The sequence below is a fragment of the Emys orbicularis genome, chromosome 16 (assembly GCF_028017835.1).
Source record: "Emys orbicularis isolate rEmyOrb1 chromosome 16, rEmyOrb1.hap1, whole genome shotgun sequence".
In the NCBI taxonomy this organism is placed as follows: Eukaryota; Metazoa; Chordata; order Testudines; family Emydidae; genus Emys; species Emys orbicularis.
In genome coordinates this window covers 26,422,485-26,449,620 of record NC_088698.1, presented here as the reverse complement: position 1 = coordinate 26,449,620, position 27,136 = coordinate 26,422,485, and the positions used below count along the sequence as shown (strand labels likewise).

The following is a 27,136-nucleotide window of genomic DNA, read 5'->3' as shown; positions in this document are numbered from 1 at the left end:
ATGCCATCATGTGTTCCCAGCAGACCTGCCGCCGAGAGACCTGTTTGTTACGATGAACCACGCAGCGAGTGCAGGAAGGCACCTGACTATCTGTGTAGCTTGTTGTCACTGACCATTGAGTACTTGGGCATGGAGTCTGTTGTTGTGGTGACAGAGTATGATTCGACTGGTGCCCCAGGTGAGGAGTGGGGACAGGACAGACAAGAGGAAGATGAGCATGTGGAACACTGCGGTGAAGAGATGATGGTGTCTGATAGCCAGGGTCTTATTTGCAGGGGAGGGTGTTCCTGGCGCTCTAAGGGCCCCCAGAGGTGACAAGGGAGCCAAAAGCCAAGCAGAATCTTTCAGGTCAAAAACTGTCTCGACAGGAAAGATCACAGTCACCCAGTAGCAATGCAGGTGTGAATGAACGTTACATTTACCCATCTCTCCCTTATTCTCCAGTTACATCTCCACATTCTTCTCCTCGGTTGCCCCGGAGGCCGACAGTGGAATCAAATAAAGTTTCTATTACAGGTTTGCAGGTAAGGAAAAATATATCCTATGTAATTTAATGTTTTGCACAGACTCTGCATTTCTGTGATATGTGTGGCTTTCCTGAGTGCAGACCAGTTACTACTTCTGCAGTCTTATTGGTTCAAGATGCTTTTAGCCTATTGCTTTTTGACACAACCTCTTATTCATGGAGGGGTCCTCTTTCGATAGAGTATTTTGCGAACTTTAAAGGAAATTCAGAATAGGGTGCAGCCCTAATGAGCCAAAGGTCTTGGGGATTCCTCAATTTATTGTATAATCAGATGTCCTTGAATATTTGCTCCTGTGGAGCATCTAACCTCCCCAAGAAGTGGAGTTGCAGAAGAGCTCTGCTTCTGTGGGAGCTGGGTGTTGTGTATGGTTGGAGCATGAGTTTCCTGTCTAAGTTCAAAAGAATAGGGGCTTGACCTGTGTAACCCAGGACAGACATAAACAATGTTGAGTTAACTGAGAGTCTTGGCTGGGATTCAATCACTCAGCAGGGCACAGTAATTTTTAAAAGTTAACACTTTTCAATGTTCTGAGGTCAGTTTAATTGATAAGTAATCTGATGCTGTGTTTATCTTCACCTTCTGGGTGAGGCGAACATGGTGTTCTTATTTAAGCTTCCTCAGTGGAAGCAACCATGGATCACCTTGCGTGCACTCTCCTCACCCCTTTTAGGTGGAGACCTCCTGACTGGGGCTTTTCCCTCTCTCTCCTTCCTGACTGGAGTTGTTCCAGGCTGTACAGTTCCCTGCCTGCACTGTCCCCGGCAAGCCAGACTGCCTAAACAGGCCAGCATCTGTGCTTTGCTTTCTCGTCAATGGCTATGAACAACGTACTGTTCAGCTACTCATGCCAGCAGTTGAGAGTTATCACACAGATCTTTGTAAGCAAGCACATTTACTCTTAAGGTGAAAGCATTACAGAGAAAACATAAAAAAAAAAAAAGAAGTTCCTATACATATGCTTAACGCTTACCAGAGGTCAGTCACCTAAAGTCCTTCCAACCCTTCCCAGAAAGGTTTGGGGCCACCCTTGGACAGAAGGTCCTGTCCGTTTGCTGGATCAGAAAGCAGGCTATTTATCCAAAAGTCATTTCTTTGTCTGTTGGTCTCTGGAGAATCCAGTTTGAACTAGTGTATGCAGCCTCTGCAGCTGGTGGTACTTCTCTGAAGGTGTTAGAACCTGAGTGAATTTGCCTAATCACCCCCCATTGTTCGTAATTCCTGGATGATGTGTGGTCACTCATCCCCATGGAATTACGTACAGTCCCTGGCCCACAATGATACATACACTTAATATAGTAAGATCTAAGAAATTGCCATATCTGTCACGGGGGCTAGGAGGTTGTGAATTGTCCAAGTGCTACTCTAGGGCGGATTGATCCCAGCTCTGAGTAGAACTCATGAGTTCCTGGCTTCCAGTCCTGTGCTTGGACCACTAGACCATACCACTCTGAATGTAGCAGCTATTATGGGGTTTGCAACTCATTGGTACATCATGAGTTTCTTTATGCAACTTGAACATGGGGAGAATCCTGTGTACCTGCCCTGTCTGAAATAGTGAGCAGATATACTGTATTGCATGCCCAGAACCTGTCGTCTCTAACACAGAACAGGCAGTAAATGTCTGCCAGACAGTGTGTTAGACATAATAAAGGTATTTGGAAGTTAGTCACTAGCTGTTAGTTAAGGACTAAACTTTCCACTGCTTACAAGGCCTGGTGCACTCTGATAGGTTTATAACCTGTTAATTTCAGCTACTGATCTTTATATACCTATTTCATGTGAGTGGTTCTTATTGAGAATGATCACATGAACGTCAGTAATTAGCCATGTGTAGAAATTCCCAATCTTGGCAAATGGCTGTCATTTATTGCTAATGAAATCAAACATTATAGTTACAATCTGAATGGATTTACATTACCTAACAAATACAGTAATCTGCAGAGTAAAAGATGACATTTATTGTCTAAAGAACATTACATCTGTGATTTAAGAGGTTTGTTACTGTTTCAGGATTGTTTTTTTTTCTTCTCTCTCCAGTTAATTGACTCTAATGGTGCTCTGATGTCTCGAGCTTCTTTGGAGCTCTGTTTATGAATAATGCATTTCTTCTTCCTGTGCAAAAAAAAAAAAAATGCAAATAAATACGTGATTGTTTTTGTTATGCCACTGGTTCATGTCAAACTTTTTTTCCCTCCCTTTGTAGGACTGTGTGCAGCTTAATCAATATAAATTGAAAGATGAAATCGGAAAGGTGAATACTTTACAGATTTGGCATATGAGCATTAGGTTGGGAGTTTCAGGGTGGGCTATTTAATTTCTTTTATCCTAAGTCAGCTCACACCTTCATAAGTATACTCCATTAAATGTCCTCACCCCTGCTACTTTATGCAATTACAGCTGTTTTCAGTTGTGCTAAAAGGTTAATTTCTAGTCCAATGAAACACAGCAGGTATAATTTCCCATGCAAGAGGGTGATCTGGCCCCATGCTATTAACCTCTCTACCAGAGTTTTTTAATAGATTGGTCAGCACCTGTGGTGATTTCCTGCTCAGGAATGTCCCCAAGATGGCTACTGGTGTATCAAGGACTCTCAGGTGACCTGCCTGCATTGGAGCCTGAGGGGCTACAGCACTTGAAACCCACTGTGTTTGTATTACTAGTGGGCAATTTGAATGGCAATGTTCTGTGCCATGCTGAGCTCAAACTTGGGGGTCACCTTTTGGCTGTGCTGGAGCAGAGGGAGGAGCCCCACAATCATTGTGAATCTGAGGGCCTACAAAGGAGTCCAGAGAGTGACCTCATGTTTCACCCATAGTGGGAGCCACGGTGGCTAATGTGTTTCTCTGACGGCCCCCAGTCAGTAACCTGTGGCTGCTGGTGTATTTTTCTAGGGCTCCTATGGGGTTGTGAAGCTCGCGTACAATGAAGATGACAACACCTACTATGTGAGTATCATTAGTAGAGATTCTCTGGTGAAGCATAGTCTAGTGCTGGGTGCAGGGGCGGATCTGCCTCACCTCCAGCTTCTGGATGGAGTCGTGCGCATTCCAGCCTGCTCTCTAGCTCCCTGATCTGACACCCACCTTTCTAGCTTTTCTGGGCTGGGCACCAGATCTAATAGCACGCACCAACCAAACAGCACTACCAGAGGTTGCTGACTCCCTTGTTTGGCAGGCAGGAATCCTGCAGCTTAGAGACTCTCCCTGTTCTCCTCACCCAGCTGCATCTTCTTCCACATCCCTGGCTCCTGCATCAACTTGCCTTGGAGGGGAGAAAATGTGCTGCTTGGCTAGCTGATGAGGTGTGGGAGGAGTGTTTCTCAGCTGGCCCAAGGGCATCAAGCAGGAGCAAGACCTGCCTTAAAGCCATGCTGCCCTTGTGGAGTCAAGATCTTAGGTGGGCGAACCTGGTGGCGAGACCAGAAGGGGGCTGAGAACCTGGGGGAAGGGGGAGAGAAAGTTCTGGGATGTGGGGAGAGGAGAGCCTGGGAGACACAAGAGAGGGGAAGAGATCCCCCTCAGGTATATCATGGGGGAGCTGCCCCTGAAGATGCTGTATGTGAGCAGAACAATGTCTCCCCAGTGCTTCTGAAGATGGATCAAAAACACTTCTTTGTCCTATGAGGTTTGCGCTCCCTTCTCATCCCCTACACCAGGCCCATTTGGCTTTGCACAAAGGTCCAGCGTCTGCCCCCAAGAGCGAGGTTTCAACCTACACATGTGAGTTCTTTGCAATAGCAGTGACAGAATCTATTTACATATTAATTGTATTGCAGGCAATGAAAGTTCTTTCCAAAAAGAAGCTCATGAGACAAGCAGGGTTTCCACGTAAGTGACAAATGGCTGTTTGATGTGTGGAGAACTAGTGAGATCTACAGCTGAGCAGCAGAGACGGTGGGGTAGGGGAAACATATAGCCTCACGGTCTCTGACAGCAGAATTCTATGTATGAGGCAGATATCCTGGTTGGAAAGTGCTTTGTGGCAGTGCTGAATTTTGTGTATATTGATGTTGGAGGTTTGGGACGAGGGCTGGAATGATAGAGGGAAGGTTCATTTGTGGGCTAGGGCAGTGGACTGGGAACCAGAAGATCTTGGTTCTGTTCCTGGCTCTGACAGCCATCCTGTGTGACTTTGGGCTAGTCACTGAATTGTGCTGTGCCTAGCTAATGAGCCAACCCGCGGACCAAATTCGGTGATGAATCCTGGTCACGTGTCACCTGAGCCATGTTGCACATCTGCGAAGAAGAAGCGTCCGAGTGGAATTGGGGCCAGAGACTGATGGCATGACTGTAAAAACTCATCAGAGAAAATAAACAAGTTCTTGCCTGCAAAAATGGGGGGGCTGGGAATTTTGATCAGCTGCATTTTGTGCTTTTCTGTAGACTGTATCTCAAACACTATTGAAATTAAATGTAGATATTTGTCTTGGTAAGGTCATCAGTGACCATGTGTATTAAGCAACGATCTGGCCTTTCTCTCTTTTAAATGATCTTTTTGTTAGAGCATTTTGCGGTGCACTAGGGTTATTCAAATACATGCATCATGGCATGCTCCTCAGAGGTGCCCAATACCTGCAACGCCCAGAGAAGTCGGGGGGGGGGGGGGGAGGGGAAATCTTTGCACTGCTGAAGATCAGGCCTTTTATCCTGTGACTGTTGATGAGGTGCTACCTTGGCTCAGCCACATGTATCAGCTGCCAGCTTTTATTACTTGTCTTGTGCTACCTGCCTCCTGTATCTTTACCATTTTAAACAGGCCGCCCACCTCCTCGAGGTGCCAAAGCCACATCCGAAGGCTGTTTGGAACCAAAAGGGCCCATTGAACAGGTGTACCAAGAGATCGCCATCTTGAAAAAGCTGGACCATCCTAATGTAGTGAAACTGGTGGAGGTGAGACTGGCTGAAATGTTAACTTGCAATTACAATATTAGGGTGTGCAGGGGCCTGAAGGCGTTCAGTACAGAATACAGGTGTTCCTTGAAAGGCAGGACGTTTGTCATCCGGAAAGCCATTCCTATATTGATCTGTCCAGTGTGGTTGAAGGGCCATCTTTAAAATAAATAAGTAATAAATAATAATAAATCTTCAGAGCATTCAGGCGTCTAGCTTGACTCGAGCAATGCCTGTTTGTAGATTTACATGGAGGGATGCATGTGCAGTTGGTTTTCTGTGGGCTGTTTTGTGGACACACACACTGGATGTGCAATCTAGTCATGCTTGGACACCAGGAATAAAATGATCTCTGTTCTGCAAGGCACTCAGTATGCATCAAGCTGAAAGAGAAATGGTAACCTAGGAGCATCTCTGTGTACCAGTTGAGATGGAATTGTGGGTCTGGTTCCTATATCTCAGAATCAGATGCTTGTTTTCCTCCATTTTAAAATGGTGATTTTTGGAAGAATGTTAGTTTTTGTGACTGACTGCAAAAACAATCAGATTTTTGGGGGAAATGTAAAAAGTCAAGTCCATTTTGGGGAGGAGGGGAGTGGTGTTTCCAGGGGTTCTGTGCGAGAGATCATGTATGCTCGAAGTGATTGTTTTGTTGTTGCTCTAGGAAGGCAGCAAAAAGTGTAACTTCTCCTTGTCTGCATAAAGTGCCGTCAATCCCAGCCCTGTTCTATACTCCTGGATCAGCCCCTGTACAAAGGCCCTGAAGCTTCAAGGTGCTGCACACCTCCTGTGTAGTGCTGAGCATCCTGAACGCATTAACTTCAGGGGGAGCGGAGTGTGCTGAGGATCTTTCCGGATGGGGCTCAAAGAGAGAATCATTTTTATTCTTACCTATATCTAGTTCAGTAAAGGCGTCTGTTTGATTTGGTCCCTGCACTCAGCAGTGGAAGGAAACCTGCAAGCTCTGTGTACAGAACCTACAGATAGCACAATTTGATTGTAATGCTGAGAGAGTGTAAATGGTCCTCTAAAGCCATATGCCCAATTACGTCTCAGGGGTTTTTCATTCTGAGTTGAGGAATAATCCATATGCTCCAATTTGCTCTTTCAGCATCGGCTGTGGAATCGCAGTCTGCACTATCCCCTTGGATGGTTTCTCTGACTTTTTTTTTTTTTTTTTTAATCCCACTTCTGGTTCTTTTAATGCTTTATCCTTTAAAGATTAATTATGAAAAGTTTGAGTAATGCCAATGCTAGATTCCACATTCGTCTCCTAGGAAACATATTGGCTTAATGAAACTGACCATGCAAAAAGTATCAAGATCTATGAATATGCATACTCAAATTTGCTGGTTTACAAGTGAGATAAAATATTTAAACATACCAGAAGTATTATTTCCTTTGTGTTATAGCTACATTTTTTTCCCTCTTATCTTTTCCCTTGAGGGAAGGAACTAGTGAGATTAGCAAAGCAAAAATGTCTGTTTTAAATTAAGATGTTGGGAACTGGAATTCCTAAAGGGAAATGGCTTTGCGAAAAGTACCAGTTCTAAAATTGAAGCTGCTGACCTGATATGGGTATATCAGGGGTGTAGGTTTAAAACATAATTAAACTGGTATCAACCAGACAAAACACATTTTGCTTTATTTCTCCATGAATCCACGTATACCACTTACGTATTTAACGTACGTGTGTGTGTGTGTGTGTGTGTGTGTGTAAAAATTTAAAATCTATCTATTCTACAAACATACACATACAGAGGGATGCAGTGTCTGATGTGCATACCATAGTTCTCTTCTGAATAGATTCAGAACTTCTGAGTCTCATGCCATGTACTGCTTACAACTAATGGAGTAATTCTCCCTGACATCAAATGTTAGAGGCCTGTGCTTTTAGAGCAGGAACATCTGAGTTCTGTCCCTGATGTTGTCAAGAAGTTCTGAGTGACCATGGTATGCACTACTGGGACAACCATGAAACCCTAAGTGGCTGTAGATTTATATCGTGTGTGTGCACGTGCGTGTGTGTATGTAAATAAAACCTTAGCTATACATTTGGGGCCTAAAATATCTGATACCATGTCCCTATTGTCAGTATATTTATTCTTGGTATTTTCTGATGGGTGATATGGACCTGTGGAAATATAGAATACTTTTTATCCATGTGCAGTCACTTTATTATCCTTCTAACTTGTGTTGACAGGTGCTAGATGACCCCAGCGAGGACCATCTGTACATGGGTAAACAAGTCACTCTTCCCTTCTGCCCCACTATGCATGCCACATGACAGTGACAGTATTTGGATGCAATCTCTGTTTGCGTGGATCAAACTTTTGGATGACTGTATAAAATATTTCCCATGGTCTGCAGGGGGGACTGAGGTAGTGAGTTATGCCAGCAAAGTAGCTGATCACTATGGAGATTCCTTTTATGCTACTTAAAGTAATAGAATAGGGCTTACAGCAGTGAGAATTTTCATGGCATGGGTATATCAGAGGAACAGGTCCCCTTTAATTACAGAGACATGTGGGATCCAACATCTGGGCTCAGAAAGAGATAAAACAGGACTTTACCCGGTCAGCCTATACTCAGCAGTGCACTAGGTTATAATTAGATGTCTGGGAGCACTTTGCAGAGCCAGGTGCCCAGCTGTAACCTGTAATGCTCTTAACTGCTATCCTCCTGTCATCTCACCCAAGTGCTGTATAAGCTGTAGTTCCTTTTTTGAAAGAGGGACTGTCTTATCTGCATTCTCTCCCCAAATGTTGAAACCCCTGCCCTTCCCGCTGAGGTTAAAGAGGAGCAGAGTTCAATAATAATTTTGTTTCCGTAGCTATCCTGCCAAGCGAGGGTTGCAAAGAGTTGTGCTTACATTGTCTTGCCTCTCCCAACCCCATTTTACAGTGAGAGAAACTGAGGCACAGGGGAGCAGTAAATCATAGAGTTTAAGGCCAGAAGGGACCATGAGATCATCTAATCAGACCTCCTGCATATCAGAGGCCATCAACACCTCCCAGCACTCATACACTAAACCCAACAACCAAATGAGACCAAACATTACAGCCCCCAGGAAACTAAATTATCGCATGTCACAGGCAAAGAATAGGAGGGACTGAGTTGCACCGATGTATGAGCTCCCTGCAGTGGCAGGAAATTGATTAAGTGAGAGATCCTAAGATGATCCTGGCATGTGACCTGCACCCCCATGCTGCAGAGAATGGCAGTGACTTTGGGGGTGTTTTGCCTATCTGACCTGAGGGAAAACTGCCTCCCAACCACACACATGGCGATCAGTTAGACCTGAGCATGTGAACAAGAAGCAGCCAGCAAAGCACTTGAGAGAAAGAATGCTTGATGCCACCTCAGAGCACTCACCCACCCTTCCCATCTCCAGCTTTAGCCATCTCAGATGCTTCAGAGGGAAGAGGCACGGGTTGGGGGAAACCAGGTAATAATTGGGGGATAAAAATCCCTTTCTGACTCCTGCAGGTGACCAGCTGAAGCCCTGAAACGTGAGATTTTAGGAACATAAGACACAAACTGGATGGGACCTGCAGGACTGCCAAGCCCTGCTCCCTACAGTCACAAGCAATCCCGTCATACAATCCCACTCATAAATTTGTCCAGCTCTCTTAAATCTAGCTAAATTATTTGATCCCACAACTCCTATTGGGAGGCTGTTCCAGAACCTCACTCCTCTGACAGTTAGAAACCTTCTAATTTCCAGCGTGAATTTGTTCATAGCCAGTTTATGCCCCTTTGGTCTTGTGCCAACATCCTCCTTTTTCTTAAAGTGACTTACCCAAGAGCATACAAGCCTGTGGTAGTGCAAGGAATAGCACTGTAGGAATTGCCATATTTGCTCAGACCAATGATCCCATTTATTTGGTACCCTGACTCTGAAAGTGGCCAGTACCAGACCCACATACTAATGTATTGCATATCTTTCCAGACTCAGATTCTCTCCCTGCACTAGCTGGACATCTATTGATTTGAATCAAAGGTGCAATAGAAGTAAATTAAAATGGATTGTAAACTGGATATTCATTATGGACACCTCTTCCTGCAGTTTCATTCTTGCTTAACCCTATTTGGGATTGAACTGAAGAGTAGTGTTATCTGTTAGTTATAGCAGGGTGTCGACAGTCTGACCTGGATTTAATACGTTGCTCTGCCACTAACTCACTGTGTGACTTTGGGCCAGTCACTTAACTTTTCTGTGCCTCAGTTATCCCAGCTATAAAATGGGGTAGAACTTACCTACTTAAACAATAAATGGTTGCAGAGCATGCTGAGACTCTGGGTTGAAAATACTATGGAAATGCAACATTTCCTTATTGTCAGATGGTGGGTTTGGGGGGGGGGAGTTTCCTCCTCGTACCCTAATTTTAGCTCCTTTCAGAGCTGTTGAAGTTGGCTCCTGGTGGGAGTTGTAGATTTTTGGGGGGGGGTTTAGGCAGTAATGACTGTAAAGAGCAAACTACTCACAGAGATCTGGGGAGTCATGTCAGCAAAGCCTGTAAGAGCTCACTGATTAGCACAGCCTCTACCTTTTTTCCCCGTCTCTCTAGAATTGTTTAGCAGTTTGTTCCCTAAAATAGACCAGTTTAAGGGAACTAATCAGCCTTGAGAATGTTCCCTGATATACGTTGCTTAATATTGCTCAAAACTACCCTTAAAAATTGAGAATTTCAATACAAATGCCCATCTGCAATAACAAAGGGGATGAACAAAGGCCAAGACAATGACCAATTAAGACCAATGTTCCAATCACCGTTCTTGCCACTATGATTTTTTAAATCATCATCTGAGTTCATTAGCATATTGGTCTCATTGTGAATCTGCCTTATTTCTATTAATTTAATCTACCCCCTGGGGGCCAGGTTTTCAAGGGCTAACAGCTGTTGTGCCTGGAAAACACATGTTAACGAAGGGGCACATTTGTCATCCTTTCTCATGCTATGCAGGACCTTACTCCCTGTTTAGTCCCATAAACCTCAGTGGGGCAACTCTCAGAGTACTTACTCCGCATGAACTTGGCCGGATCAGGGCCTGAATGTGTATCTGTGAACGTACAAATAACTGAATATATTCACTTCTCCGTTTTGTACAAAGGACGTGTGTTTTCCACATTCAGCTTAGGCGCAAAAACGTTATTTACTTAGTTTAAAAATATAACATCATAGAAGGTGTAAGATGTGCATTATTTAGCAGAGGAACTAAGGGTATCTCTACACTGCAGCTGGGAGTAAATGGGTAGACACACTTGTGCTAGTGGGGCTTGTCTATGTGGATGTTGCAGCCCCAGTGAAGGTTTGGGTGAGCCCCTGGTTCCAAGCGTGGGTGGCTAGTCTGAGCCCAGGCTGGTGCCGCAATATCCACACTGCTATTTTTAGTGTGCTAGTGAGAGTCCCGCTATATGTCTCCCCAGGCTGGGAGGCTCATCTCAGCTGCAGTATAGATAGACCCTTACTGGCTCCTTCCCAGCTTTTCTTGAAGAAATAAGCAGTTTGTTTAAGCTAAATCCATGAACGTTTTTTGGGGGGAAACTTTTTACTTGGTCCCTGGTGGAACCTTCCTGATGGTGCGTATTTTGCTCTGTACCTTACTTAACTGATGATGGAGCACAGTATTCGGGTCAAAGAGCTAAAGTGTCCTTAGACCCTAGTTCTGCATTCTCTGCACACTCAACACTTGGGTATGTAAGAAATGCAGAATCAGGGTCATAGTGAGAAGATTCTTAGCCTGATAAACTATAATGATTCTGAAGTACTGAACAAATATGTTAGTTCATAGATTATTAACAAGGAAGATAGTAATATGCTCTTTGAAGTAGCGGCGTGAATTGTCAGTCTAATTTCTGCATGAACTACAGATCTTTGTGATAAATACAGTGACGACGTCATGTAAAAATGTACATTTTTAAAAAACAAAATAGCACATGGGATTCTTCCACATTCTGAACTCACTTCACCCGGCCAGTTTCATGTTGTTGTTTATTATTATTTCCATAATTGGTCATAGAAATAATTGCTTTTCTGCTGGGATCTTGTTTGCAGAGCTTTCAGCCTGTCATTAATCACCTTCTCCTTTGTGTTTCAGTGTTTGAACTGGTAAAACAAGGGTAAGTATTGAACCTTGTTATTAGGTCTACAAACTTAGTGAATATTGAAGCAAATGTATTTCATAAGCACTGTGTGTGAGTGTAGTTTGGTTGAAATAGTGCATACAGTGGGCCAAATTCCTTACAGTGGTGATGCGGAAGGTGTTAAAAGTAGGTCTCCCTATGTCCTGGTCTGCAACTTACGATTTAGATTGTCCTAGCTATGTTACGCGGGGGTGTGAAAAATTCTCACCCCCCGAACACTGTAGTTAAGCCAACCTTTACCCCCCATTGTAGATGTGGTTAGGTTGACAGAAGAAGTCTTCCGTGGACCGAAGTACCACGGCTCATGGTGGTGTATTACCTACATTGATAGAAAAAAACCTTTCAGTCGATGTAGGCCGTGTCTACACTATGGCATTGCAGCTGTGCTGCTGTAGCCCCTGTAGTGTAGACGTGCTCTGAGACCCAGATGCCCCATAACCTATGTACACCCCTTACTGATCAATAAGGGAGTCTAATTTGTTATAATTGACATGCCAAGGAGTTTGGAGAGGTGTAAGTTAAAGTAAGGTGGGCTCTTACCTCCTCCTGCTAGCTGCTTTTCTTGCTGCAGTCTCTCTTCTTGCCTTTGTGTATGTGAGTTACACTGACTGAGGCTCTCTGATGTGCTCTGAGTTTATCCATGAGAGTGCAGAATGAGCCCAAATGATTGTGAGATGTGGAATCCTGGGTCCAATCCAGCACCTTATTGCATGTCTTGGGAAAATGGCACAACAGATCTACAACTGCAGATACCTGTGTCGGCTTGTGCACATGTGTGCAGTATGCTACATTCAGACTGTCTCAGTTCTGTTCTGGGATGTCAACATCTTGTCTGAATTTTATTCCTTTCTAAACTCTGTTGCCTTTCAACCTGCTACATCAGCAGAGGACAGAGGCAGCATGGCCTAGTGGACAGGACTCTAACTGGGAGTTAAGAAATCTGAGGTTCAGACTCCGCTGATGACTGTGTGACTTTGGGCAAATCATGTAACCTTTTTCCTCATCTTTAACTTGGGGATAATAATGCTCACTGAACTTTGTCAAGTGCTTTGAGATTTACAGATGAAAAATTCTAGGAAAAATAAAATAGGGTTTAAATGGCATGAGACGTTTAGGAAAAAGTATCTCTGAATGTAGTAAGGGCTGTTTGCAGTTCTCATGACAGCAGCAGTAGCAATGTAATTGTAACTAAAACTAGATTGTTAGCTCTTTGGGTAGGTTCTATGTTTGTACAGCCCCTAGCACAATGGGGTCCTGGTCCATGGCTATGGCTCTTGGGTGCTATAATAATTCAAATAATAACATTGTTAGAGCTGAAGATTTCCCTTATTATCATGGGCAAGAAGCTGAAAACACAGTAAGCCAATGTGTTTCTTTGTGGATTCATGATACAATTTTCCAGCATGAGAATTTAAACACCCATTGAGCTTATGTTGATATGTATCTTCTCCCTCAGTACTGAGAATTAGCTTGGGTCATCTTGGAGAGAGAATGAAATGCTGAGTCCTCCTCACCTCTTTCTCTCTTCCCCCCCCCATCTTACAGTGGGGAAGCCCATGTATCCAGCTGAGAAATAATTGTGTACTGTAGAGTCTCCTCTGCCCTTGAGAGGCATAGGCAGCTTCCATTAGTGCTAGTGGAGGGTAATCCTGTGCAACAGATAATAGACGCTAATGGGTCATTTTCTGATCCTCTTGACTTGTGAGGCCATCTCCTGTGTTATCCATGAGTCTTATCTTTGGCACTCAGCCTGTTGAGTGTCTGCAGTGCACCATCGTGTGCTAGCGTGAGATGGGATTCAGGAGGATATAGATGACCATTTATGGGAACAGCAAAGGGGTGGGCAGTGCAAGCAGCATGGTTCAGTGGGTAGGGCACTCAGGAGACCTGGATTCTATTCCTGGCTATATCATTGACATGTTGTGGGACCTTGGTCGAGTCACATCCATCTCTCTGCCCCCTCCCACCATTGATCTGTCTTCTCTGGTTAAATTTCAAGCTCTTCAGGGCAGGGACTGTCTCTTCCTATTCATTACAGTGCTTAGCACAGTGGGTCCCTGGTTTTGGATGGGACCTCTAGCTGTTGTTATAATACCAGTGATAAATATATGGGCATCCTCCACCAACGTGAAGAACAAAAGGGGACTCTTGGACAGAGCAAGGCACTCTAGCATCTCTTTAGCTCTGTCTACTTCAGTTAGATGCTGGATCCTTCAGAGATTCAAGATGGGCAGCAGCATCTCCCACAGCTTTTGGGAAAATGTGCAGACTCTGGCAAGGAGACAAGAGACACATATTCAAGGTGGAGCTTATTAGTTTAACTTTCCTCTGAGAGTCCCACCTGCCTTCCAAAAAAACAACACTCCTGCACTGCTGATGGCAAAAGAATAATCTGAACTTTGCAGTTAGCCCTGGAACACTAGAAACCTCGATGGATCCTAAATAGACGGGGGCGTAGCACCAGATCCTGTGCTTCAGCATTTCTCTGAGATACCACAGGAGGGGGGTGTAATACTGGGGAACTAAGACTGTAGTGGAGAAGGGAGATTTTTCTTGCAATGGCCACATTAAGGGTCAGATTCTGCTCTCAGTCCCAGTAAATCCAACTCCATAGACTTTAAGGGAGTAACTGCAGATTGGCACTGGTGTAATAGAGGTTGGGATCTGTCCCTAAATCTCTTCGTTTGAGGGAAATAATGAGTAAAAAGAGGAGACCGACTTTCCTGGGATTGAAGAAAATTCCATCTGTCCCTCATATAGAAAGGAGACAGTTCTGAAAGGACGAATAGATGGACCAGTACAGCCAGCCATTGTGACCTACGGAAGAACTATGTAAGGTCCAGATGTGCAAGCCAAACAGCTGCCAAGGTGCTGTTCCAAGTTCTGTGCCCTGTTCCTTTCTAATGTGACTCAGTTAATCCCTTCCCCTGTCCCACTTCGGCTTTTTATAGTGACGTGAACCAGATTCTGGGGTCGAGAGGGGACACCGCTATTTATGGGAGAGAGCCACGGTACACCACTTCATTTTTGTGCTGTGTGACTGTGTAGGGGGAGATTGGAGTGGAGCCCGCTAGTGCCGCTTTCCAAGCTTGTGCTGAGGAAGAGGGTTTGAAGACACTTGAAACACAATTGGGTGACAGGAGTAAACCACACTGGAAATCCTTGGAAACTTCTCTTCCCACAAGCCTAAACCTCAATGAGAATCAGACCTAAGAGAGGGCAGCTCAGCACTTTCATGTCTGTAGGAGACATCTTGCACTGAAATGGCTTTTAGTTCTCTCAGTCTTTTAATTGTATAGATCTCCACTTTCATGCTGCTTCTTAAACACCACTTAGTCCAGGAAGCATTTCTACTGTAATGGCTGCTTCCCATCCTTTGTACATTCTGCCTTCCTGTAATGTTTGCCTTAATCAATGCCTCTAGATTGCAAGCTTTTTGGGACAGGGAAACTTGATCTATAAGGCCAAAATCCAATAATTTATCCAGTGCTATATGCACGTACCATGCTATGTATGTTAATGACCTGGATTCTAATGGACCAGACCCTAATTTCTTCACTCCACCCTTGTTCAAGCAACGCTCCCACTGACTTCAGTAAGAGTTTTGCCTGACTCAGAGCTGATTAAGTCCTTCAGGATTTGGCCATCTAATACTAAAGGGAGGAGCTGTCACTGCCAAGGTAGCATTTGTGCATGAACGTGATGCCACTGAGGGCAGCAGAGCCCTGCTGCTCGGGCTCTTGTGTGTATCACAACCAGAGGGATATTCTGGGGTGACATCCATCCAGGTGCCCATGCAAGAGGGGAAATCATGGAACCTGTTATATAGAGGGATAGGTAAGGTGTAGGCCTCCATCTTTGGCTACAGCCAAAGAACATGCAGCGCAACTCACAAGGCTGCAAAGGTGACTTTAAGCCACTTTTCTACTTCCCTGGTCCTCGTCCTGGGCCATTGTGTTCTGAACTGACCCCTCCCCCCCCAGGGTAATTCGGAGTAGCCTGGGGGCTGCTGTAACATAGGCAAGCTGTCAAGCTCAGGGGCACTTACAGTAGCTGGGAATTGCTGGGTTTTAGGGGAGCCCCAGTTATGTCCCCTAAGCCACCCACCAAGAGGAGGGCTAGCGTAGGAGCCATTTTCCAATTCTGCACCGGCTGAGATTGTGGCTGGCTCCAGCGGTTTTAGGGCTGCTTTGCAACAGTGTAGTGCGGCAAAGGGGCCCTAATGCAGCCAAAGATCAGGGACATAAAATCTCTCCCCTGGAGCAGCAGGGATGGCTGAATGTCTGGCACTGCCTTTCCTAGGCAGAGTCTGTGTAAAGGTGCCACTGTATCTACCATATTAAAATTGAGTTCCCCAGCTTGTTTCTTCTGGTGACATAGGATGTGTCTACACTGCAATTAAACACCTGGAGCTGGCCCGCGGGGTGTCCCTGAGCCAGGGCTCCAGCACAAACTCAAACATCAACACTGCAGTTAAACAGCCCTGTAGCACGAGCCCAAGTCAGCAGACATGGGCCAGCCACGGGTGTTCCATTGCAGTGTAGACATACCCATAGATAACTAAAAACCATGTGTCAACGTCCTGAGCCACAACAATGCAACATGATTATTTTTATAGTGTAGACAGGGCCTAATATGCCAACGTTCTGGTTTATTATAGTGAGTTAATTCACAGCATTTGCTGAAGACAGGAAGGAGAGTTATAGGATAGCCAGGCTCATGAGCTAAAGAATCCATTATCTCTCACTGGGTCAGAGCTTTGCTACCTGTTCTCTTAAATATCAGTCGGAAAAAGAAGCCTCTGACATCTTGTGGGTTCTAAACTGTGCCCCTCTTCCTCATTAGCCCTGCTTTGTTGCCTTTCCAGGCCTGTGATGGAAGTCCCTGCCATTAAACCTCTCACTGAAGATCAGGCTCGGTTCTACTTTCAAGATCTGATCAAAGGCATCGAATACTGTAAGCTTCTAAACAGAAACCACTGGCGTTCTTAACAACGTGGGGGCAGATTCGCAGCTGGTGTAATTCAGCTGGCTCCAGCAAAGCGACACTGACTGACACCAACTCAGGATCTGGCCCATAGTTTTGACGTTCTTGTTAATTGAGTTTTGCAATCCCTGTGTGTTTGGTCATTTGCTCTTAGCTACCACCTGCTAGTTGTGTTACAAGCATGCACTGCCATTAATGTCCTGCTGTTTCTTTAACACACAGTGCACTATCAAAAGATAATCCACCGGGATATTAAACCTTCCAACCTTCTAGTTGGGGAAGATGGTCACATCAAAATCGCTGACTTTGGAGTGAGTAATGAGTTCAAAGGAACTGATGCCCTCCTGACCAACACTGTGGGCACCCCTGCATTCATGGCACCGGAAACCCTCTCAGAAATAAGAAAAATCTTTTCTGGCAAGGTATTTTGTAGTGAGGATTTTTATAACTGTCTCTTTAATATATACACGCTTTTCGGGCTCCATGTGCAAGAACTAGCCATAATACTGTATTCTCCTTTCTTCCAAGGCTTTGGATGTATGGGCCATGGGAATCACGCTCTTCTGTTTTGTGTTTGGACAGGTAATGAGTTTCTTGGTTGAGTCTGGTCAGTGAGTCAGCATATCTCTACACAAGGCTGTGTGTGGTGTTTCATAGGGTGAAATTTATATCCCCTTCCCTCCCCCACAAAAAAGCCTGATCAGTCATGGCTTCTTCTCCCATAACCTATCCCTTGCTGCCTGCTGCGCTGGTGCTGGGCCAACATTCCTCCAGCGCAAAGGGTGTGCAGAGGCCTGCCTTACAATGAAGCTGCTCCTCCTAAGGCCCAGCCCCTTGCGTCGCCCATCTGCAGGGCTTCATTGCAGCGTGGGACTTTTTAAAATCCTGCTCCCACTATTATGGCAGCGGGTCCTGCAGGACCCACAGGATCCCAGTTCCACTGCAGGGCTCTACACTAGTCCCACACAGGCTCTACCGTAGAGTGTCTTGTGCAACCCACAGCTCTGTAAGTGTTGGGTTTTTTTATGAATGTCTAATCATTCATTCTTAAGGTGTCTGGACATTACTGCAGTGGTTTTTCTCACTGTGAGTGGGGATGGTTTGTGATAATGAAGTAATTCCTGCCCTGATTCATTTATATTATCAGAACATCTGGCATTTCACATTCAGCTTAAAATCAGTAACCACAAGCTTGGGTGACTCTGTGAAATTGCACATGACCCATGCCTGCTGTGATGCTAATGGATTCATTAGTTGAAAGCCCAAGTAAATGGGTGAGCTTCTCCCATACCTTGCAAATTACTAAACAGTAGATCCATTTGACCAGCAGAGGGCACCTCTGCTGAGACCATCTTTGTGCCAGTCCTGGGCAAGCAAGACCTCATCCAGCAGAGATCTGATGCAATGGGACGTAGAGGGAGAAATGGCTTAATAAATGATGCTGGAGAATGGATGACCCTGTCTGGCTCTCTTCCAAACCATGGGGTCAATCCAGCAGTGCTTGCTCGTGAGAGGCTCCACTGCTTTCAGAATGCTCAAGGATTGTAGGGTTGGGCCTGTCCAGATGGTTCAGCCAGGAGCTGTTGTTCTATTCTGTCCTTTGAGCCCACACTATGTAAAGGTGTCATTTTTGTTGTTGTTGTTTTTAAATGAAGCTGAACAAAATAACATGGTGAGAAAATCGGCCCTATGTTGTATTTCCCCCCGAATTCTTTCTCCCTCTCCTTTGGAATCCTGCAAAATTCTTCCCAAGGCAAGTGATGCGTTCTGCTGACTCCACCAAATTGGCTTATTGCTTAACAAATCCTGTTGTTTATTTTTGTTTGTTTGTGACTAGTGCCCTTTTATGGATGAGAGGATTCTAAGTTTACACAGTAAAATCAAGACCCAACCCCTGGAATTCCCAGATCAGTGAGTACATAGAAGGCTTTTTATTATTTATGCACGTTGGAAAGTGAACACCATTTCCCCAGGATCCCAGAAAGCACTGAGTCAATGGAACTGGACCTGATCCAATGAGATTTTACAAAACTAACCCAAACCACCAATACTTCCCTTTCTCTGCTGCACTCATCCCTGGAAAACTCCCTTCAAACTTGACATGGGGTCAACATTTGTTGATCTACAGCTGTTGAAAAAATGTTTGTTATTTAAGTTCTGGAGTCTCCAAAGGGAATTAACCTCTTCCATTGCCACGTGGTGGATTTCTGTCCAGTCTCTCCATCTTTTTTTTTTATACCCTGCGCATCCCTGACCGCTCTGAGCACGGTTGTTTATTTGACTCCAAGTCATGTCAGTGTGTATTTGCTTCTCCTATGGAAACTCCCTTGGGGACAGTTACATGGGAGTGGGTCCCTCCTTCCCGGGGCAGTGACTAAATGAAGAAGTAACTGATCTGAGTAATCCCATGGATTTCTAAATTTTCTGCTACTCCTTAATCCTTGGTTCTCCATCATTTTAATCCCATTCCCAAACACTGTCACCTCCACTCAGAGCTTTACCAAAGTGAGTGCTGGGCAGCATGGGCCTCAGGATTCAGCTCCGCGGTGGAGTAGAAGTGCGTGTGCACACAGCATGGTCATTCTCTAGCACTAGCCTAAGCAATCTGCAGAAGCACAGGCATTTAAACCCAGGGTGCTATGTCCAGACCTAGCTCTTCCCCCAAACACCTCTTTGGAAATAAGCTGATATGATGAAACCTGTCAATGAGAAGTGGCTGTGAACTCTCTCAAATTAACCCGTGGCTCACTTAATTTCCCAAGGCCAGACATTACCGAGGATTTCAAGGATCTGATCATGCGGATGCTGGATAAAAACCCTGAATCCAGGATTTCAGTCCCGGAAATCAAGGTACTTGCCAGTTGGAAATGAAGCCTTGTTGGTGAGTTGCGGCCTCGCTACTGTCCGGGCTGTTTTTATTTTGTTGCGTTTTCTTTGCTCAGTCTTGTCTGGAGTCAGTTTATCATTCATTGCTCCCTCCCCCCAGTGCCTCCTTTTCAGGCCCTCCTGAGCCTTCTCCATCTCAGGACCTCTTGTGCCTGCAAGACTAGGCCACATAAAGAAATCATCTGAGTCCGGTATTTCCTGGGCTTCTAGGATAATATTGCAAAACAGCCTTCCCAGGAGACGTCTGTCCCTCTCTCCCTGCTGGAGCCCAGAAGGGTTGAGCAGCTGTGAAAATGGCAAATAAGGTTGGGGAAAGGCAGGAACCAGGGGGAGTTAATGAGCTATTTCTGAACCTTCAGAAAGGGCTCGAGAAATGGACAATGGTTCATGGTGTTTGGAGATTGGGCAAAAGATTCCTTATTCTCCCATTTCTGCTGTGGTCTGTTGGTTTAAAGTCTGGGGCTAGGAGCCAGGACCCATGGATTCTACTCCCAGCTCTGCCACTTGTCTCTGTGCGTGACCTTGGGCAAGTCATTTCACCTCTTTGTGCCTCCATTTTCCCATCTGTAAAATAAGAGTAATGATGACTCCCCATCTTTGTAAAGCATATACAGCTCCATGGATGCAAAGTGCTTTGTATGTGCTACCTATTATTTATACTTTCCCCTCCTACGTGACTATAGGCCTGGTCCACAGAGTTTGGATCTAGAGCTGCACTTCCCCAAAGTTTGAGGGTGTGTGCATCTGCAGTTTTGGTTTAGGCTCATCTCTAGTCCTAATGATTTGAGATCGTTCATTCCTCTAGCTCACTAGGTTAAAGGGCAGAGCATCCCTGGCTCCTTAATAACTCACAGGCCTATGAGTACTGTAGCCGGAGAGGTGCGGTGCGCTTGCCAGGTCTGGGTTGTTCTAATTTTTTCAAAAAGAGGAAATCGTTTCTGACAGGCTGTGTTGTTAATTGAAGTTGCACCCGTGGGTCACTAAGAACGGAGCGGAGCCGCTGCCGACGGAGGATGAGAACTGCACGCTCATCGAGGTGACCGAAGAAGAAGTCGAGAACTCAGTCAAACACATCCCGAGCCTGGCCACAGTGGTGAGTAACACAGGACAACTGTTGGCTCAGTGGGTGCATGGAAAATGCTCTGCTCTTACTGCCCCAGCATCGCTGCTCAGACCTAGCTGTGCTGATGAATGATTAGAGTTGAGCACTAGGTGCCAGGACTCCTGTATTCTCTGTTTCTAATGCACCCATCAATGGGGTGGCATCTGGGCACCATGCAGCAGCATGTGGCATCTCTGTGTCAGAAACTTTTCCCGAATTAGATCTAGGACAGCACTGCCCTTCTAAGCAGCTGCTAAAAAGACCACAAAGTCAGTTGCTTGGTGGAGGTAGCCTTCCCCTCAAGCTGGAGTGGAACTGAACTCTGTATGTCTGGAGATCATTCAGAGTAGTCCCTTAAGACGGGATGTTGTCTAAGAAGTTGCTCTCTTATCGCCGTTCCGCAGATCTGAGTCTCTTATCTCCTAGTGCTGAGGCTTCCCCTTCCCCTGTTACTTTTAACCCCTTTCTAAAAAACATCTGATTGGAGCATCTGTGGCTGCCATCTTGCAACTGCTGTTTAGTGGGATTTTGTGGCTTCTATTGGACCTTCTAAACTCCAGCTTGCTTTTAACCTGGCAGCTCTGGGCCTTTGGTCACGCCTGTCCCGTGTCCTGCACTGAAGGGAAATCTCCGTGTATTGTAGTGGGAGTTAGCAGAAGAATACTGAATGCTGTAGTCTCTTAACTTGCCTTAGGGTTTTCATGTGGCTGTTTGTAATATGGTGCTGTGGAGGAAAAAAGGAAAACAAATTGTTTTTTCCCATCTTGCCAACTTGTGGTTCGCTCTCAGATTTCAAAGCTCTCGTACGTTGCCTCCCAACGATTGCAAAGCCCAGCTCCACAGCAGAACCATATTTAAAGTTCTGTACCATATGGAGAGGAGGGCTGCACTCAACAGAGACCAGGCCTTCAAGCAGGTATCCCTGGGCCTGTTATGATGTTCTTTTGGCCACCACTGGAGCCATGGCTACTCAGTGGCGTTGTCATAGTTTTAGTTTGTACCTTCTGCTTTTTCACTGTGCGCCGCAAGGTGTCATAAGAGGTGCTGTGCTGCCTTCCCCTTCTTGCCGCTGTGCCCCGTACTCTCACTTTACTGAGAGGGAACAAATCTGGGAGGAAGAACAATGATTGTTGGCAACCGTGTGTGCATGTGTTCTGCTGAGCAGACAATGGAGCAATCTGTGCTCCACGGCCTCTTTCCTTTTAGAGAACTGAATTCTGCCCAGCACAGCGCACGCTCAGTCCTGAGTTCTGTGGGAATTGAGGGTGCTCTGCACTTTGCAGGAGGCACTCTGATCCAGACAGGATCAGGCCCAGCAAGGATAGTCTCTGCATCTGCTCCTCACGGGGCTCAGCTTCACATCAGACAATCTCTGTGTTCCCAACCCCAAATCTCCTACGCCTTGAATTCATTAGCAGCAACCTCCTTCCTGTCCTGCTGTCACGTCTTTGAATTTAGGTCATTATTTAGAAGAAGGGAAAAAAACGGCCTGCGTTTTTATTTCTGCCTTTATTTGTGAATAGCTCATCCGCTTTAACGTCCCTGTAATAGATTGGTTTTTAAATGCTAACGTTGTGTGTTGCCCTGTACGAGATGCAAATACAATGATCGTCCCCATCCTGAAGCGTTTACAATCAAAGGAGAACGTTTGAAAAAGTTTTGACTTTTTTCCCCCCAGAAGTGCTGAATACCTACAGCCCCATTTGACATCAATGTGTGTCTAGCACAGTTGAGTGCAAAATTAATGATTTATTCAACTTGTTTTGCCTCTCTCTCTTTTTTTTCTATTCATGAATTGGCCACTGACAGGTTGCAGAATTCTCAAATTTGATTTGTTCTTCAAAATTATTCACAAATTTCTCCAGGGAATAATTCTTAGTCTGCCTGTCAAGCTGCAAATGTTACACTGAGGTATAAGAGTCACACACTCTTGGCTTTTACGTTAATCACATGGTATTGTTTCTGTTCCCTAAGTGACTTTGTAACCCACTGACAGTACATTCAAACTATACACTCAATTATAATACTCATAGTTTGCTCTGTGGTGGTTAGCTGCATCCTTAATTAAATCAGGGAACTGGTGCAATAACATGTAAGTTATGAAACTAAGTGGTAACATGAATTTCAAATTCTTTTTTTGGTAACTTTTGTGCTTCACAGTTAAAGTTAGCTCAGTACAAACTATAGAGTTTCCAATCACAATTCAGTTTTGGCACGTATTAAAGCATTCTCTCTCCCCCCTTTCCGCCCCCAGCAAATTGTGCTTTGAATGAGTATTCTTGCCATTAAAGACCAAGCAGCTGGAAATTCACAGAAAGTGAACCCAGCAGGGTGACAGATACATGCAAATCAAAATTCACTTTTGAATTGGAAAGATTATTGGAGGAGAAAATGTCACATTCTTCGCTCAGGTTTCATATCCAGTCTCCTGTGGTTTGAAGTATGCATATGTAGCTCTGAGGAGTTCCAGATAAAGAAATGAGCTTCTGTACTAAGCAGTTGGAGACCTGGCAATCGTCGTTATTGTTAAATGAAAACTTTGCCCAGTCTAGGCTTGTTTTGAATAGTTTGCTAAAGCACAAACTCTGTTGGTTCAGTATAAACTTTAAACATTTCTGTTACTCTTGAGTGGAAATGCACTGCTATTGGAAAGGGTTAGCCCTGACTGAAATCAATCTTGTCCTGCAGATCTTGGTTAAAACGATGATCAGGAAGCGATCTTTCGGGAATCCATTTGAGGGGAGCAGGAGAGAAGAACGATCGCTGTGTGTCCCAGGGAACCTACTGAAGTAAGTGTCTTCATCTCACTCAGGCGCAATGGATACTTCCAGAGTGATTTACAGTGAGTGAATAGAAACAGTGCAAAACACCAGCAGAGCCTGAGAATTTTTATTTGAATCCTGTACTACAACCAGGCTTTTAGTTGATACGCTGTATGTATTGAATCTAATCTCAACTCTATTTATACCCATAGAAGACTGCATTTCAGTGGTAAGGGAAGTGGTTCCTGTAAGTTACTTGTAACTGAAGCACACAGTGCTATGATACTACACAAATGGTATCCTGTACCAAATCCGAATGAAATCAAATCCTTGTCCCTAAAGAATGCTCAGCCTCTGTTTTATATCTCTACTGTAGCCTGAGCCAGTTCAGGACACATGGCTCCCTACGCAAGTATGAGTGGAAATACTGATTTAGAACCAAATTTTCAGAGGTTCTGAGATCCTGAACTCCCCCAGGAGACAGAACTGTAGTTGCAGGAAAAGTGTTCGACGTCCCTCAGGATTTGTCCTTACTGCTGCCACTTTTGTGCGGATTAGAGGCACAGAGTCTCCTAAAGGCAAAAAGCCTTATAATAAAGAGGAGTAGGAGACATATGAAAAGGCTAGCTCTGCTGTTCACTTCCTGCATGTGAATGGGAATGGAGCCTTCCCATCGGAGGAGTGTCAGAGTGATTGTAAAACTGGCACCTTCTTATGCATCTCATCTGCTCCTTGTGTGTATTCAGTCAAAGCTGCTCCTGGAAAACCAACACAGCTAAGAGACTGCAAGCTGGATTCTAGTCCACGTTGGTTCCTTTCAGCTCATTATTGGGGAGGTGGGGAAAAGGCCTCGGACACTGTGGTCGTCTGACCTGATTTGTGCTCGTTCTCACTTCACTTTCCCACTCCCCACAATTCTAGAAAAAACAAATCAGTAAATGTGAAATATTACATCAGTCAGACTTACCCGGCAGTGCCTTCTGCCTGTCCATTCATGTATGCAACGTATACTCCATGGAGCTCTGGGACATTCACAGATAATGTGTGATGCAACTCAAGAGAAGCGTTTATCTCTTTGGGTTTGTGTTCCCTTCAAAATTGTCTCCGTACAGAGATCTAGGTACAAGGAGAGGGAGCACAATTTGGGGACACATTTACACCAGGAAGCAGTGTTAGTGCTACAAGCAGTGGCTATCATATGAAGGTTTCAGAATCGGGGGCTGTCCATTCACCAGAGTGCGTGAGCCCAGTAACCGATTGCCATTGTTTCAACCAATGAAGCCCATAAACTGTAGGAAAATTACATTGAAAATAGGATAGTCCTTTAAAGCATTAATGGAGCTTTCTCAGAAAGTGGATCACGCATTACTAGTAAATAACTGGTAAATAACAAAAGCTCTTCTGGCTGCATGCAGTGGATGAGAGACCTGCATGAATTGCTCTTCTGATAACAGGAATGGTCTTGTATGGATTTCCTTGCTAAAATGGAGGACACAGAACTGAATTTTGCCAGTAAACTAATCAGGCAGATTAAAGGTGCATTGTTTTTCTTTCTGTTTGCATTGCAGCTGTGAAACGTTAATAAGTTACCTTTAGAATAAAGGTTTCACTTTAATAAACTGATCCGTTGTGTTGGGATCTGCTTTGTACTAAATACAGATTAATAAATGAAAACAAACGTTGGACTTCTTGTTTGCCATCATCTTTTCCCCCTCATTTGAAGCAGATTTTTTCACCTGGACTCATTCCATTGATGATAAGATCCCAAGGGCTTGTATGTGGGCCAGCACTGAAGTCAATAGCAAAACACTCACTGACTTCAGTGGAGCCGGGATTTCACCCCACGTGTCTATGGGCTCCTGAGCTGGAATGAGGCTTTCTAAGGGCCTTGCTGAGCTTGTAGATGCTTACTGTGAAGTTCCCATTTCCTAACCAGCCTATAGTATGCCCGGCTCCACTGGTTCCCAGATGGATGAGGGCTTGGTGTCCTGCCTGCTAGTGCTTAGAATGGGCTGCATCTGCATGGGAGTTCAAGTGACAACATCTCTTAAGCAGAAAGCTCCTGTCTGGGTCAGTCCTGTGTATATTCAGCACCTAACTGCCTGGTGCAGAAAATTGATTTTAATTTGAACCAGAGCCCTTGTATTTGAACCCAAAAGACTGCTAATGCCTGTGATTTTGGTGTGTTACATTTGTAATTCAGGCTGTATAAGGCATTTTCCATCTGGATAAACTGGAAGATCAATCTAGTGAAATATCATCACAGACTTAATAAAGAGAGCTCATATTCATTGTCCGTTTCAAGTTACTGAAGTTGAAAGGCATCCTGGCCGATTCAATCTGTCTCAGTTTAAGGTTGCAATACAAAGAACACGTTATTGGATTCTGCTGCTCTACCGGTGTCTAACAAAGGTAGAGCAGCAGTTTCTTGAGACTCTTGTATCCTGTTTTAATTTCCCAAAGTAGCCTGGGCATTTGCTTGGTTTTTCTACGGAGAATCTTAAAACAGATGCACCGTGGGGGATTGAGCTTTCTGAATGGAAGGGTTGACAAACCACTGAACGTGCTGTTGCTGGACACTGGCTTCCACCACTCACGCTCCTCTCTCTAGCAGTATCTAAAGGGCATGGTAATTTACTTAAATTTTCCCCACAGACCCTGTATTACGTTGATTACAGGAGGCTCAGCTGACAGATGTGTGTGTAATCGGAATCTTTTCCATAGCCAATGCTCGATTCCTTTCTGGGCATGCCTGGAACTTAAGCAAGTAAATCCCCCAATTATCCATTGTGGAGTAGGTTTATATAAGTTCTTGTCCTGAGATGTGTTCAATCAGTAAAATTCACCATGTGCAGAGGGACAGAACAAGGCCTATGCACCAGCCAACTGAATCCTATTTTGAGAGATTAAGTAGGATTTAAGTTGTATCTAGACCTCAGGCTGGCCTGCAGAGGGGTGAATTTCAGCTTATGCATGTGACTCTTGTTGACTTCAGATGGAGTTGTGCATGGAAGACATCTTCCCATAATGTATGTTATTAACTATGAGATAAAAGAATTTATCTGTGTATTTTCTGAGTCTTTTTCTCATATTCCGAATTGTAGCTGACAATCTGACACTCAAATCCTTTTCGTATTGGTGATTTGATTGTTCTACAACAGAGCCGTAATATTTTACATGCTGTGATTAGCAAGCTCCTGTCTCTTCCATCACTGATCAACTACCGAAGCGGTTGTCAAACACAGTAGATGAAAGTAACTTGTTTTATTTTTGCCACCCCCCACAAACACTGGTTAAATCAGTCATGTGAAGTGAAGTAAGTGGCTGAGGGCTAGACAGAGGGGGTAAGGAGGTGATCTGTTCTCTCTTTTACCATATATGTGTTTTATCATTTGATTTTATGTGGCCCAGAATCTTCCCATATTTCTTTAACCTCCCCCCAGCCTCCACTATCCTGCAGTCTTTCATGTGAGACTGCTTCCATGTGTGTTACGGTCTAATCTTTGATAGCTAGTACTGTTGCTTTCGAGTGGTTTGGGATATTGTTACAGCCATTAGAATGCTAGTTTTTACCCAGTCTGCTCTGTCTTTACCTATTTAGGTTTGTTGTGCTTACAAAAATAAACCATGATTGTGATTGGCAGTGTGGGAATTGTTTACTAGATGATATGTTGAGACCATATACAGGGTTTTTTTCCCCCCTCCTCATAAAAAATGTTTCCTTTTTAAGGACACTAATGTGTTTTATTTCATTTTAAAGCAGGAAGCAAGGCAGCGAAGATAATCTGAAGTGCAATGACCTGCCAGATGTGGGAGGAGATGAAGTTCTTTCGTGA

The 27,136-nt window shown here is 44.6% G+C and overlaps 1 protein-coding gene across 1 annotated transcript; it reads left to right on the top strand.

The window, feature by feature from the left end:
- Positions 1 to 27,136, top strand: CAMKK2 (calcium/calmodulin dependent protein kinase kinase 2). Its single transcript, XM_065417643.1, has 16 exons — positions 1 to 178; positions 445 to 524; positions 2,731 to 2,778; positions 3,419 to 3,472; positions 4,303 to 4,354; positions 5,283 to 5,416; positions 7,620 to 7,656; positions 11,519 to 11,540; positions 16,432 to 16,520; positions 16,773 to 16,972; positions 17,079 to 17,132; positions 18,388 to 18,461; positions 19,313 to 19,400; positions 20,401 to 20,529; positions 23,227 to 23,327; positions 27,061 to 27,136. Exons 1-16 carry the CDS (start codon positions 1 to 3, stop codon positions 27,134 to 27,136), a joined length of 1,416 nt encoding a protein of 471 aa, XP_065273715.1.